Source organism: Lissotriton vulgaris, chromosome 8 (assembly GCF_964263255.1).
Source record: "Lissotriton vulgaris chromosome 8, aLisVul1.2, whole genome shotgun sequence".
Lineage (NCBI taxonomy): Eukaryota > Metazoa > Chordata > Amphibia > Caudata > Salamandridae > Lissotriton > Lissotriton vulgaris.
In genome coordinates, this window is record NC_141696.1 from 1,507,800,896 (window position 1) to 1,507,814,137 (window position 13,242).

The window sequence follows — 13,242 nt, forward strand, 5'->3', positions numbered from 1 at the left end:
GGACGTGGTTGGGTGCCCCTTCCGGAGCCATGAAACGGACGAAAAGCAGACTGGAGTGGACGGGAAGGCGCAGTGAGGCACAAAGATCTGGCCGTAGGTCGAGAGTCTTTAAAGCACTCAAGCGCCGCGTCTGCTTTGTCACCAAAAATGATGGCCATCAAAGGGCATGTACATCAAGGTTGATTGGACATCCCCCGAAGAGCCATATGTCCCCAACCAGGTGATGCGCCTACGGGCCACCGATGTGGCGATCGTTCTGCCTAGTGAGTCAGTGGTATCCAGTCCACATCGAATGAAATATTTGGCTGCATCCCTCCCATCCACAAATGCCTGAGAGAGAACGGCCTGGGCCTCTTCCGGGCACTTAGGCAGCACCTGCACGACCATGTCGCAGATGGTATGGGAATAGCGGCCCAAGAGGCACACAGTACACAGTATTCACTGGCCGCAGTGACAAGCTGGAGAAAGAGAACATTCGCTTCCCAATGGGTCCAGCTTCATGGATTCCCTATCTGGAGGAGCAGAAGGGAATGCATCCTTAGAAATAGAGGCTTGGACCACCAAGCTCTCAGGGGAAGGGTGTTGGGTCAACAACACTGGGTCGCCCGGGCAGTGGCGACGTGCACTTGTCCTCTCCACAGGAGGCCCTGAGCTGGGCTTGGACCAAGTACCCAGGAAAACATCAGTAAGGGCTTCACTGAATGGCAGTTGGGGTTCAGAGGAGGAAGCCGTAGGCTGAAGCACCTCTGTCAGGACTGCCACCGAAGGGAAGGGATCTCTAGGCCCAAGACCTCGGCTGCACTTCTCACTACCACAGCATAGGGCGCTCCCTCCTCCGTAGCCAGGGTAGGGGGAGAAATTAAACCAGTGTCTGGTGAGGTGTCCAGACCACTGGCATCACCCTGGTCCTCCCGCCAGTCTGGTTCTTCCAGCTGCTCAGTTAAAGAGTCCAGTGACCACTCCCAGTTTTCATCACCACCCTCTGGTCAATAGGGAACACCAGGGATGAACAGGGGAACAAAAGTACCCTCCGGCTTCGGTTCTGACTTCAGCAGACGTCAGTTCAGCTCCGTGTCCAACTCAGGTATGAGGATGGGGTTGGCATCTTCATCACGATCGGTGTCTGGGAAGATCCAGTGAGATCAACCTGTGTCGATCCGGATCCATGCTTGGATCCGCGGGGGCTCTCCGGTGCCAGAGCCTCCGGCATCGAAGGCCCACAACTCCCGACCCACTCTGCTGGTCCAAAAGGCGCGCTGGCGGAGTCGGGCGCCCAAAGACGAGGTGTCAGCATCGCGTCCGGATAGTGATCGGCATTGCGAGGAGGGGACGCTCATTCAAAGGAGACGACCCGTCAGAGAATTACGTGCAGAGATTTAATACAAGCAAGGGATATTTATGTGGATAACATTTGCGTAAGGCTCACCTTCCTGGGTGTCCTGTTGAAATTTTCAAGGCCGGTGGAATTGAAAATTATGCACTCGACTGCCCTAGTCCTGATGAGGCCAACAAGTAGAGTGGCTGAAACGCGTTGACAGACAATTTGAGACACCATATAAAATCAAAATATAAACAGAATAAGTTTGGAGTACCTAAAATAAAAGGGTTTGAATTTACAAAACCTTGAGGCGGCTCCGAAATGGTGATCTAACAAGGAAGGGAATGCATAATGTTTAATGCTTATGAGATGCATCCCTATTGATAATAAGGGCCTGGAGAGCAAGAAAGTACAATTGCACTTGTTTTTGTGTTGTATGTATAAATGTAAATATGTGTATATATATATGTTGTGGTAATGTATTTATGTTTCCTTTTTTGAAAATGAAAAAAATATAACTGCGAAGAACGTAAGGAATAAATACAGTACAAAGAGACTTGAATCATGAATAGTTGTACACATATTGCTTTTTCATTGACTATGGATATTGGAATTGTATGGTAGTTGTTTAGATGATTCACATCTACAGGAAGAGTTAAATTAGGTTTCTCTTCATCTTACTGTTTAGCACACTTATCTATCCCAAGGCATTGTTATATTTTTTTGATTGCAAAGACGAGGTGTAAGGCATTGTAGAATTGTTGAAGTGGGCAGGGGATGCTCCGGGTCCTGGAAAGTGTGGGAGGTGTGGAGTCATTCCTGAAGCAAGCACCCGATACAGAGCCTTTGAGCGATGACGCTCCGAGTCCTGTGTCGCGCCAGCGACACCAAAGGGGAGAAGGTGAAGAGCGATTGTGCTTCTTTGCCTTCTTCTTGTGCTTCGACTTACCTGAGGACCTCAATCACTTAGAGTGCGACAAGGAGTGGGGACACCGCGAACGGTCTTGTGACCTTCCTCTCCTACGAGACCGGGAGCGACAAGGAGGCGACTGCTCGTCCTCCAACAACTTTCTGGACCGCTCCCGCAAAGTCTTCTGGTGCATGGCCCGGCAGTCAGAGCACGTCTTTGGGTCGTGGTCGCGCCCTAGACACCACAAGCACACGAGGTGTGGGTCTGTCACAGACATCATCTTGTGACAGGGACCGCAGGGCTTGAAGCTGGTCCAACGTTGGGACATCCCTCGCACACCAGGAGTCCAAGACTCGAAAAAGATGTCGACAAAAGTCACAAAAACCTGGATAAAAAAGATCTGTGCTAGGCTGGCGTGGAAAAAGAAAGAACTGACGTCAGTGTGCAGGGGTGGTGCCTACGTAGGCACCGCTTCATCATCCCGGCGACCACGATACGGACGACAGACGGACGGGAAGTTGACCGATGCCACTTAACAATACACAGGGGTACTGCTGAAGAAAAAATCTCCGGATTCAGACTGACGCCTGAGGGAAATTCTTAACAGTCTCTTTCAGTATAGATATTATTATAAGTAAAAAAACACTGATATGCTTATGAAGAAGCTGCAATTGCACTTTGTTGCAATTGCATTTTTAGTTTTTTCAACAGATTTGATGAAATGTGTGTTATTTATTTTGCCATGTTAAAATACTTTCTCATAAACAGTCCACACTACGACACAATCATTTTGTGGAAGTTTAATACACCCTCAATGCTGTAAAATAGTATTTAAACGGTGTAAGAGAGCACCTCTGCACACTCCAAGCAGCTGCTGCCTGGGGCGCAGCTGGAGACTAGGATAATGCAAATCCTTAGGCAATACAGTTATAAATAAATTAAAAAAATGTACATCAGAGAGATGCATTGCAGTTTATGTATAATCTAGATAATACCTAATATAGACTGAGAGAATTGTTAGCAGAGCGTGTGGAACAGATCATGCATGGAACCTCTTTCAGACTAGTATTAGTGCTGCAGGATTGTTCCATTGGTGTAGGGTTATGTTCTCTGCTCGACTAATGCAGTTGCCTTTCTTGGTATGTGTATGGCTGTGCGTATTTACATGCCGCACGCATTCTTCTTTATGTCTTGATTATGGCATAAGTGGTGGCAATTACAAAGGATTTATTCGGGGGATCATTGCCATGCTCAGGAGATTATTATTGGGTTGGCAACTTCAAAATCCTTTATTTGAAGATTAGGGGGCATATTTACAAGGGAATTGCGCCACCGGAGTGTCACTTATTACGACGCTCCTATGGCGCAATGCCCTGCACCAAATTCACAAAGCGGCGTTAAGCCCCTTTGCGTGCTTTGACGCTGCTTTGTAAACATTGTACCTTTCACGCAGATATCTTTGCAATGGGTGTTGCTGTGGGTGTTTCCCCACAACACCCATTGCTTTATGATGTTGCTCCAAATTTACAAGGATTTATAAATCTGAGTCAGCGTCAAAAACGAATGCCACTGAAAAGCAGGCATTAGAGTAGCGCAACGAGGAGAAATACATTTTATTTTATCCTTGTTTTTGCTCTTTCTATATGTGCTGCATTGTACAGCACACATAGAAGGAGCAAATTACCTTTAATGATTATTTATGTTCAGGAAGCTGCCCCCTTCCTGCACATAAACAATCGTTCCTGCAACACAGACACCCTTGCACCATGGTGCAAGGGTGCAAAAGTTGCAGGAAATCATCCCTGCAATGCAGATATTCACCCCTGCAATGCAGGCCCCCTTAACCATGGTGCAAGGGTGTCTGTGTTGGCGCTAGGCAGCTTTTTTTTTGCGCTAGTGCAAGTGTAAACACAGGGGTGCACCGTATTCTTGTGATTTTTAAATGACACAGCATGGCAATGCTAAATTACTTGCTGCGCCATTTCTTTGTGAATATGCCCCTAGCTTTTGGTTGACGGGACCCATGGTACATTTGCCAAATTTCATATTATTCCTCTTAAAAGGGTTTCCGGTGCTATCCTAAAGAATCAACGTCTATCAGTTAGTAGACCTATAGCCCCTGCCTTAGCAGTCTATGAGGGAAAGGCGTTAGCCTCTGCGGTCTATGGATCTGAATTATGGGGCACTGAGAATATTAAAGCACTGGTGGTGGCAGAGAACAAGTTTATGAGAGACTTAGTCTCGCTCCCTCTCTCAACCCCTTTAAAACCTTTATTTGCTGATTTGGGTAAGAGATCTATTTCTGAAATAGTCCAACTCCGACTACTACTATTTTGGGTGCGCCTTAGAAGGACCCCAGAATTAGCAAAATATGCTTTAATGCTGGATGAGCTAATTAGCCTGAATGTTTCAAATAAAATAAAGTGGCTAAACAATCTAAAGAAGCTTGTGGTATCTTTGGGATTGAGCGACTCCTGGGCCTCCCAATCCCCCCACCAAAACAAACAGTGAAAAAACTATACTGGGAGTGGATAGAGGCCAAGGTTCTGCTCAACCCAAATTGGGGTCCCTTAACGGAGAAATTTTTCGAACACAAGCTTGTTGTAAAGTTAGAACCCTTCTTGGATTTCATATTTATTTATTATTTATTTTAAGAACTTGTAAAGCGCGACTGTTACCATTACAGGCATCCTGGCGCTAGTAGAATCCAAACCCAGATAGAGACAGAAGCAGTAGAGCAAACCAGTGAAGAGAGGTTAGCCAGGGAAAAGCCAGGTTTTTACCTTTTTCCTAAACTGCAAAAGTTCATTAGTGGCCCTAATCTCGAGGGGGAGAGTGTTCCAGAGTCTGGCGGCAGTCACCTGAAAGGATCTACCACCAGCTCTGACCTTCCTAAATCTAGGAACAACTACCAGTTTAGCATCCGATGAACGAAGGTGTCTGGAGGGAGTGTACCAGACAAACTTGGACCTTAAAGGGGCTGGACCGCATCCGTGGAGAGCCCTGAACACTATACAGAGGGCTTTAAATTGAATCCTCTGTCTAAGAGGAAGCCAATGTAATTTTGCCAGGGCGAAAGGTCCATGAGATCTCCTAGGCAGTCCCAACGCCAATTTCGCCGCCGCAGATTGGACCCTTTGGAGTCTGTCCAGTAGATACTCAGGGGACCCGAGCAGGAGGGCGTTACAGTAGTCCAACCTGCTCAGGATGGTACATCTAACCACTTGTGCACGGGCCTGGGGGGGTAAGAGGGGCAGAACCTTCCTGAGTGAGCGAAGGATGGCAAAACAGCCGGCCGATGTTTTCTGTACGTGAGTGTCCATACTGAGCCAGTGGTTCAGCATGACTCCTAGGTTGCGGACAGAGTCCGCAGGCCGAACGATGGAGCCGGATTCCGGGGGCCAGAAATTGTTGGGAAACGGTCGAGGGATCCTTGTTCCAGCACTGAAGAGCACTTCAGTTTTCCCGGCATTAAACTGAAGCGAGTTTGCCGCAGACCCCTCGTGACAGAACTTTATTTCTGAAACTTAGATATGGCATTCTACCTCTTAAAAATTTTATGGCAGGATGGAAAGATAGGAGGGAAGAGGACTTGAAATGCCCAGGTTGTCCCTGCCCGGGAGAATCCCTGGGTCATTTCTTATTTGCATATAAAGCATATAAACAGGCCAGAGATAAATGGTTGAAGCCAGTCTGTAGGAAGCTAGGAGTTAGGGACTATAGATCAGCCCTTCCAATTATTCTTTCTAACACTACTTGCATGGTTATTGTTTGCGGGTCGCTAAGTTTTTGGCCAGCGCTTGGATTATCCGGTTAAGGTTGTTGTCTCACTCGTGTACAGACCATGACTCAGTATGATTTTTAATTATGTTTTTATCCCCCTAGTTTTAACCGTTTGTAATGATGCAACACTTTTATGAGGATTGTAATACTTGGAATCTATGTATGTAATGTATGTATTTTTATGTTTGTACTTTTATGATACATGTATCGAATAAAGTATTAGTACTACTACATATTATTCCAGAATATATTCTAAGGGTCCACTAGAAAACATCCTATCCGGGTTACCCTAACAATCTCTGATCAGATCAATCTGTTCTTACACCAAATAAAGGAATCTAAAGTATCCCAGGATAAGTCTTTGCTAATGAATTAAAATGTTTCCTGCAGATGCCAAGAATCTACATTTACATCTATGGCATCACCATTCTCAAAGTGGCTGTCCTGTATCAGCACTAAACTTTACATATGTTCAATCCTCATTGCCCCTCACATATGCCTGTCTAATCTACATGAAAACGTGTAGGTGTTTATAGGCCATAGGTTGCTGCACCTGTCGCCGCTATGACTTTACTCACACCCCTCTGGCTGCTTGGGGGACCCTTGGTGACACAAGCAGCCAGGGAAGGGCATTTGCCACTCTCTTTGCCTCTCGGATGCCTGTTCTTGGCGGCTGAGGGACAAGTGACCTGTGCAGGAGTAAGAGGTGGGATTATTTCTTCTGTTTTCATGCCACAAAATGTTCCAGGCTTGTGTGAAATAGACCATTTGCCACTGGAACCTCAGCTAAGGACTTTAGCTCCTTTCACATTCGCTACAGATTAACAGCAAAATAATTATCATTTGTTGCTGTCATCTGCCCAGGAAGGATTTGAGCTGATGACCTCAATGTGAGATACTTAACTCAATGCCAAATATTTGTGTCTTATAAATGATATATAAATGAGATATGAGGAAGGTCAGGCTTTCGCCTCCTTTACATCACAATGGTATACAAATTACAGATTTATATTTTAACTCATGAGGCTATATATAGTGTTACACAGGGGCTGGGATGAAAGGGAGATCTGGAATCTAGGCTCCTGGGTGCCTGTCTGACAATAACAGCAGTTAAAACACCTAGCAGAAGGATGCTATTACTTAACTATCTGAGTAGAGCTTGCTATATTCCCCAGAAAGGCAACAGCTAAACAATATCTATGTCCATGACTGACTAATGCCAGGGTCTGGACACAGTAAGAAGGCCTCTCTCTCTATTAGACTGTCTTTGCTTTAAGAAGGAAGGAGGGGCACTTACAGAGCTCTTCCCTGTCCAGGGTCTGTCCACTGCCACCAAACAGCCCCTTCAGGAACCCTCTGTTCTGAGCTTCTGGTGTTTCTACCGGTGAAAACAAGTCTCCCAGCATGTCCTAAACATGACAGAGGAAAAAACAATGATTAATGAGATCTTAAATATTTTTTGTTAAATGATTACCCTTCCATTAATATCAATGTACAATTGTTACAAAACAATATTCAATTGTGCTTTCGGCTTTGCTCCGTTTAATTTATAAATACAAAAACAACATAGTTGGACACAATTATCAGTTGACAATTACTAACTGTGAAATTGCAGATCATATCCTACCGGAACTATCCTCTATGACTAGCTGCAAAGAAGTACTGATAATGAGTATCTGCTAGAGACTTCTAACCGCAGATTCCTTTCCTTAGAATATCCCCAGATCTCAGACTGGATCTGGAAGATTTTTAAGCAGTAATCCTGTGCGCCAGTCGGTAGAATGGGTCGGCTCCAGTTTGGCTTCATCCATGTTGGAAATAATCGACGCAGTACCTATATAGGCATCTTTCATCAAAAGGGAGGGAAGAGGAATTGAGGTCCATTCAGTTCCCCTGGGTAGATCATGAAATAATCAATTGTGGGAATGGACACTGGTATCTACAATAACCATTGGTTATTCTTTGACAACCCTCATAGACGCTGATTGATTCGGATGTAAACTGTGCGGTATATCTTTTCGTCCGCCCCTTGTCAAGCGTCAAGGCATAGTCATTGGGTTGTCAAATATCGTGCTATATGCCTGCCTCACCCGAGGCAACCTCAAGTTAGTGTAGAAGTGTCCAGAGATTGGGGGACAGGTCTCAAGAGGTAGTGGGTAGAAAAAACATTAAAAAACGGTGACTTCCCAGAAATAAGATTTATTCAAGAAAAAAGGTGAGTACCGTTGGTTAAAAAACTTTGGTTATATTAAGTAATCGAGTTACCGGATTACCATATTACTCTTAAAGACAGGTCAACATGTTTCAGCTCACCTAGGGCCAGAAGGTCTACGGAGCTTTCGTCAGGACAAAAACAAAAAACAGGACAAAGAAAATAGGTTGAAAAGTACTCACACAATTTGTGTAGTTTTCATGGGTTTGTACGAAGATCTCATATTGAGATTCCTGTGATATGGGAACAGAAGATAATACAAATGAATGTTTACAGGAATAATGGCAAATAGCACGCTTGCGCAGCTTAAGGTTTCAAGCTAGGAGAAAAGAACGATAGTTCTTCAAGTAGAGTGCACCTAATTGCGGGCACTGAAGGGGGACGGGGGTTTAGAAGAGTAGAACGCAAGGAGGTTCAGTTCACTGGAATTAAAGACAATTGTAAAGGTAGTTGGGTAGTACGCAGCAACAAGTTTTTAAGTAAGATCACAGGTTTCAACATGTCTAAGGTAGCGCATTACGGGGAAGGTAGTGCTAGAGTAGCAATATCTCACATACCTTCGTGAATAGTTAATTTCTCCACATCAGGTTGCAATGGAGTCGCTAATAACGAGGTCTTTGCTACAATGATGGAATAAACAAAGAGTATTAAAAGTTTTAAAAGTTAGGGCCTCATGGATGTAAACTAGTACCAAAGGTCTAGAGATGTTTGTTAACGGAACTAGCCGCCATTCTTACCCGCGTGTTGGAGAGCATTTGCTCCTAGTGCTGACTCTGCCCCTGGAAAGTAAGGAGGATCAACTCTGGTCACTATTTATAGCGGAAAAATATAAAAGGGGTTACTAGGTAGAATTGACCTACTTAAAGATGGTGGGTCTGCGGAGGTAGGTAGTGCACTCATTAGTATACGGATGAATGTAAACATATATGAAACCTGTGTTTAGAGAACGGAGAAGTTTCTCTTGGTGAGATTCGCAATGGTCAATGTTACATACGGATTCTCTAGGTTCAAGTTTCTCAGGGGATACTCTTTTCAGTGGTCAGAAAGGAGTTATAGGGAACAGATTAGGAGAACTGGTGCCAAGGAATATTGTCATTCAACCCCGATATATGGGTTTTGAGGCGATTGACCCATCGCTGTTCCTTTTCGAAAAGGATCTGTTCAGCATTTTGGTTTTTGTCATGGAGCATCTCAAGGATTGTCCAACTCAGGTCATCGCATGTGTGTCCAACCTCCACAAAATGTGTACAGAGTTTCGTGGTATTTTTCTTCAGTCTCACATTGCTTCTGTGCTCACCTATGCGTATTTTTACTTTTCTGCAGGTCATGTCCACGTATTTCAGTTGGCAGGGACATGTGACCAGGTACACCACATGTGTTGAATTGCAATTCGTGTGTGATCTTTGGGTCCAGATTATGTCATCGGTCAGCTGTAATGTCTTAGTGGTCTTGGTAAGTTTGCACACGCCACAAGTACCACAGGGAAAATGTCCTGTTACGGGAGCCATGTTGACATTTCTGATGGTCGACACGGTGGGATTTTTCTTTTTTGGGCGAGTGTGCACCAGCACATCCCTTAGATTCTTTGATCTTTTATTCGCGAATCTTGGTTTCGGCCAATTGAAAGTTCCTGAAGTTACTATTCTCCAGTTTTTTCTTATCAACTTTTGTATTTCGTAACTTGCTGGGCAGTAAGTTGTGACACAGGTGACCAGATCTTTTATTGGTTCTTTGTCATGCATCTGTAGCAGGCATTCACGTGGTTGGTTCTTGGCTCTCTTTTTACATTTTGCAATCACTCGAGGCGTGTAGTCTCTAGCTTGCAGTTTTTTACTCAGGACAGTGGCTTGTTCTTTATAATCACATTCTTTGCTGCAATTACGTTTATGCCGGAGAAATTGACTGTATGGAAGATTGTCTCTGAGTGGACGAGGGTGGTAGCTCTGATAAGACAATAGACTATTTTTGGCCGTTGGTTTTGTGTAAGTCTTGGTCTCAAGTTTTCCGTTTTCTGCGAAGATGGTCAGATCAAGAAAGTCAATGCTCGTGTTGCTGGAGGTGAAGGTGAATTTGAGCCAGCGATCTCTCCTATTCAACCATTCTATGAATGTAGTTAGGTCTTGTTTGGTTTCCCAGATCAACAGGATGTCGTCGATGTATCGTTTCCAGTATTTGATACTAGAAACGTACGGGTTCTCATTGTTTAGGACAAACTTCTGTTCGAATTGGCTGACATATAATCCTGCTACTGATGGCGCAAAAGCGCTGCCCATGGAAGTCCCGTGGCACTGTAGGAAGAGGAGTCCATTGTATTCAAAATAGTTCTCCTTTAAGGCTAGCCTATAGCATTCTAGGACAAAATGACGGGGAGTCCGGTGGGACCATTCTTCTTGGAAGAGTAGATCTTCAAGCATTTGCAAGGTGTCATCTTGTGGTAAGCTTGTGTACAATGATTCGACATCTAGTCCTACTAGGATCGTGCTCTGTGGGTCGAATTCTTTATCTGCAATCTGTATCAACAAAACGCGGGTGTCTTTGAGGTATGTCGGGGTTTTCTGGACGATCGGTTTTAGATATTCATCCGCAAATTTTGAGAGAGGTTCGAGGAGCGAGCCAATCCCCGACACAATTGGGCGGCCTGGCGGTGGAGACTTGTTTTTATGAGTTTTAGGAAGCGAGTAGAAAAATGGTATTTTCGGTACTCGCGGGGTCAGAAAAACAGCTTCCTTTTTGGATATCCATCCGTTTACTTCTGCCTCATGAATCATTATTGCGATGGTGTTTGTAAGTCTTGCGGTTGGGTCAGAATCCAGTCTTCTGTAGAAAGTTTCATCGGATAATAGGGCAATGCATTGCTGGTTATATCCTTCCTTTGTAAGGATCACTACCCCACCACCCTTGTCCGCTGGTTTGATAATTATATAATCATTATCTCTTAGCTCCTCGAGGGCACGTCTTTCTTTTTTGGTGAGATTTTGGAAGGGTTGTTTCTTGTCAAGATTGTCTATTCCTTTCAAAATGGCCTGCTCGAAAGCTAGAATTTTGATTGGTACATTGTTAGTGGGGGGTAAGAATTTGGACTTCCTCCTTAACGTAGTGTCTCCTTCATTCATATCGCCCCAGTCTACCAATGAAGGAGACACTACGTTAAGGAGGAAGTCCAAATTCTTACCCCCCACTAACAATGTACCAATCGAAATTCTAGCTTTCGAGCAGGCCATTTTGAAAGGAATAGACAATCTTGACAAGAAAAAACCCTTCCAAAATCTCACCAAAAAAGAAAGACGTGCCCTCGAGGAGCTAAGAGACAATGATGATATAATTATCAAACCAGCGGACAAGGGTGGTGGGGTAGTGATCCTTACAAAGGAAGGATATAACCAGCAATGCCTTGCCCTATTATCCGATGAAACTTTCTACAGAAGACTGGATTCTGACCCAACCGCAAGACTTACAAACACCATCGCAATAATGATTCATGAGGCAGAAGTAAACAGATGGATATCCAAAAAGGAAGCTGATTTTCTGACCCCACGAGTACCGAAAATACCATTTTTCTACTCGCTTCCTAAAACTCATAAAAACAAGTCTCCACCGCCAGGCCGCCCAATTGTGTCGGGGATTGGCTCGCTCCTCGAACCTCTCTCAAAATTTGCGGATGAATATCTAAAACCGATCGTCCAGAAAACCCCGACATACCTCAAAGACACCCGCGATTTGTTGATACAGATTGCAGATAAAGAATTCGACCCACAGAGCACGATCCTAGTAGGACTAGATGTCGAATCGTTGTACACGAGCTTACCACAAGATGACACCTTGCAAATGCTTGAAGATCTACTCTTCCAAGAAGAATGGTCCCACCGGACTCCCCGTCATTTTGTCCTAGAATGCTGTAGGCTAGCCTTAAAGGAGAACTATTTTGAATACAATGGACTCCTCTTCCTACAGTGCCACAGGACTTCCATGGGCAGCGCTTTTGCGCCATCAGTAGCAGGATTATATGTCAGGCAATTCGAACAGAAGTTTGTCCTAAACTATGAGAACCCGTACGTTTCTAGCATCAAATACTGGAAACGATACATCGACGACATCCTGTTGATCTGGGAAACCAAACAAGACCTAACTACATTCATAGAATGGTTGAATAGGAGAGATCGCTGGCTCAAATTCACCTTCACCTCCAGCAACACGAGCATTGACTTTCTTGATCTGACCATCTTCGCAGAAAACGAAAAACTTGAGACCAAGACTTACACAAAACCAACGGCCAAAAATAGTCTATTGTCTTATCAGAGCTACCACCCTCGTCCACTCAGAGACAATCTTCCATACAGTCAATTTCTCCGGCATAAACGTAATTGCAGCAAAGAATGTGATTATAAAGAACAAGCCACTGTCCTGAGTAAAAAACTGCAAGCTAGAGACTACACGCCTCGGGTGATTGCAAAATGTAAAAAGAGAGCCAAGAACCAACCACGTGAATGCCTGCTACAGATGCATGACAAAGAACCAATAAAAGATCTGGTCACCTGTGTCACAACTTACTGCCCAGCAAGTTACGAAATACAAAAGTTGATAAGAAAAAACTGGAGAATAGTAACTTCAGGAACTTTCAATTGGCCGAAACCAAGATTCGCGAATAAAAGAACAAAGAATCTAAGGGATGTGCTGGTGCACACTCGCCCAAAAAAGAAAAATCCCACCGTGTCGACCATCAGAAATGTCAACATGGCTCCCGTAACAGGACATTTTCCCTGTGGTACTTGTGGCGTGTGCAAACTTACCAAGACCACTAAGACATTACAGCTGACCGATGACATAATCTGGACCCAAAGATCACACACGAATTGCAATTCAACACATGTGGTGTACCTGGTCACATGTCCCTGCCAACTGAAATACGTGGGCATGACCTGCAGAAAAGTAAAAATACGCATAGGTGAGCACAGAAGCAATGTGAGACTGAAGAAAAATACCACGAAACTCTGTACACATTTTGTGGAGGTTGGACACACA

General features: G+C 44.5%; 1 protein-coding gene across 5 annotated transcripts in view; it reads right to left on the reverse strand.

Annotated features, from left to right (window-relative positions):
• STXBP5L (syntaxin binding protein 5L) overlaps nucleotides 1-13,242 on the reverse strand; it is a 1,891,501-nt gene that overhangs the window by 25,098 nt on the left and 1,853,161 nt on the right. For all 5 annotated transcript variants that reach the window (XM_086935625.1, XM_086935622.1, XM_086935624.1 and 2 more), the window contains one exon: nucleotides 7,309-7,420. In XM_086935625.1, coding sequence (XP_086791751.1) covers nucleotides 7,309-7,420 — 112 coding nt within the window. The remainder of the gene's footprint in view (nucleotides 1-7,308; nucleotides 7,421-13,242) is intronic.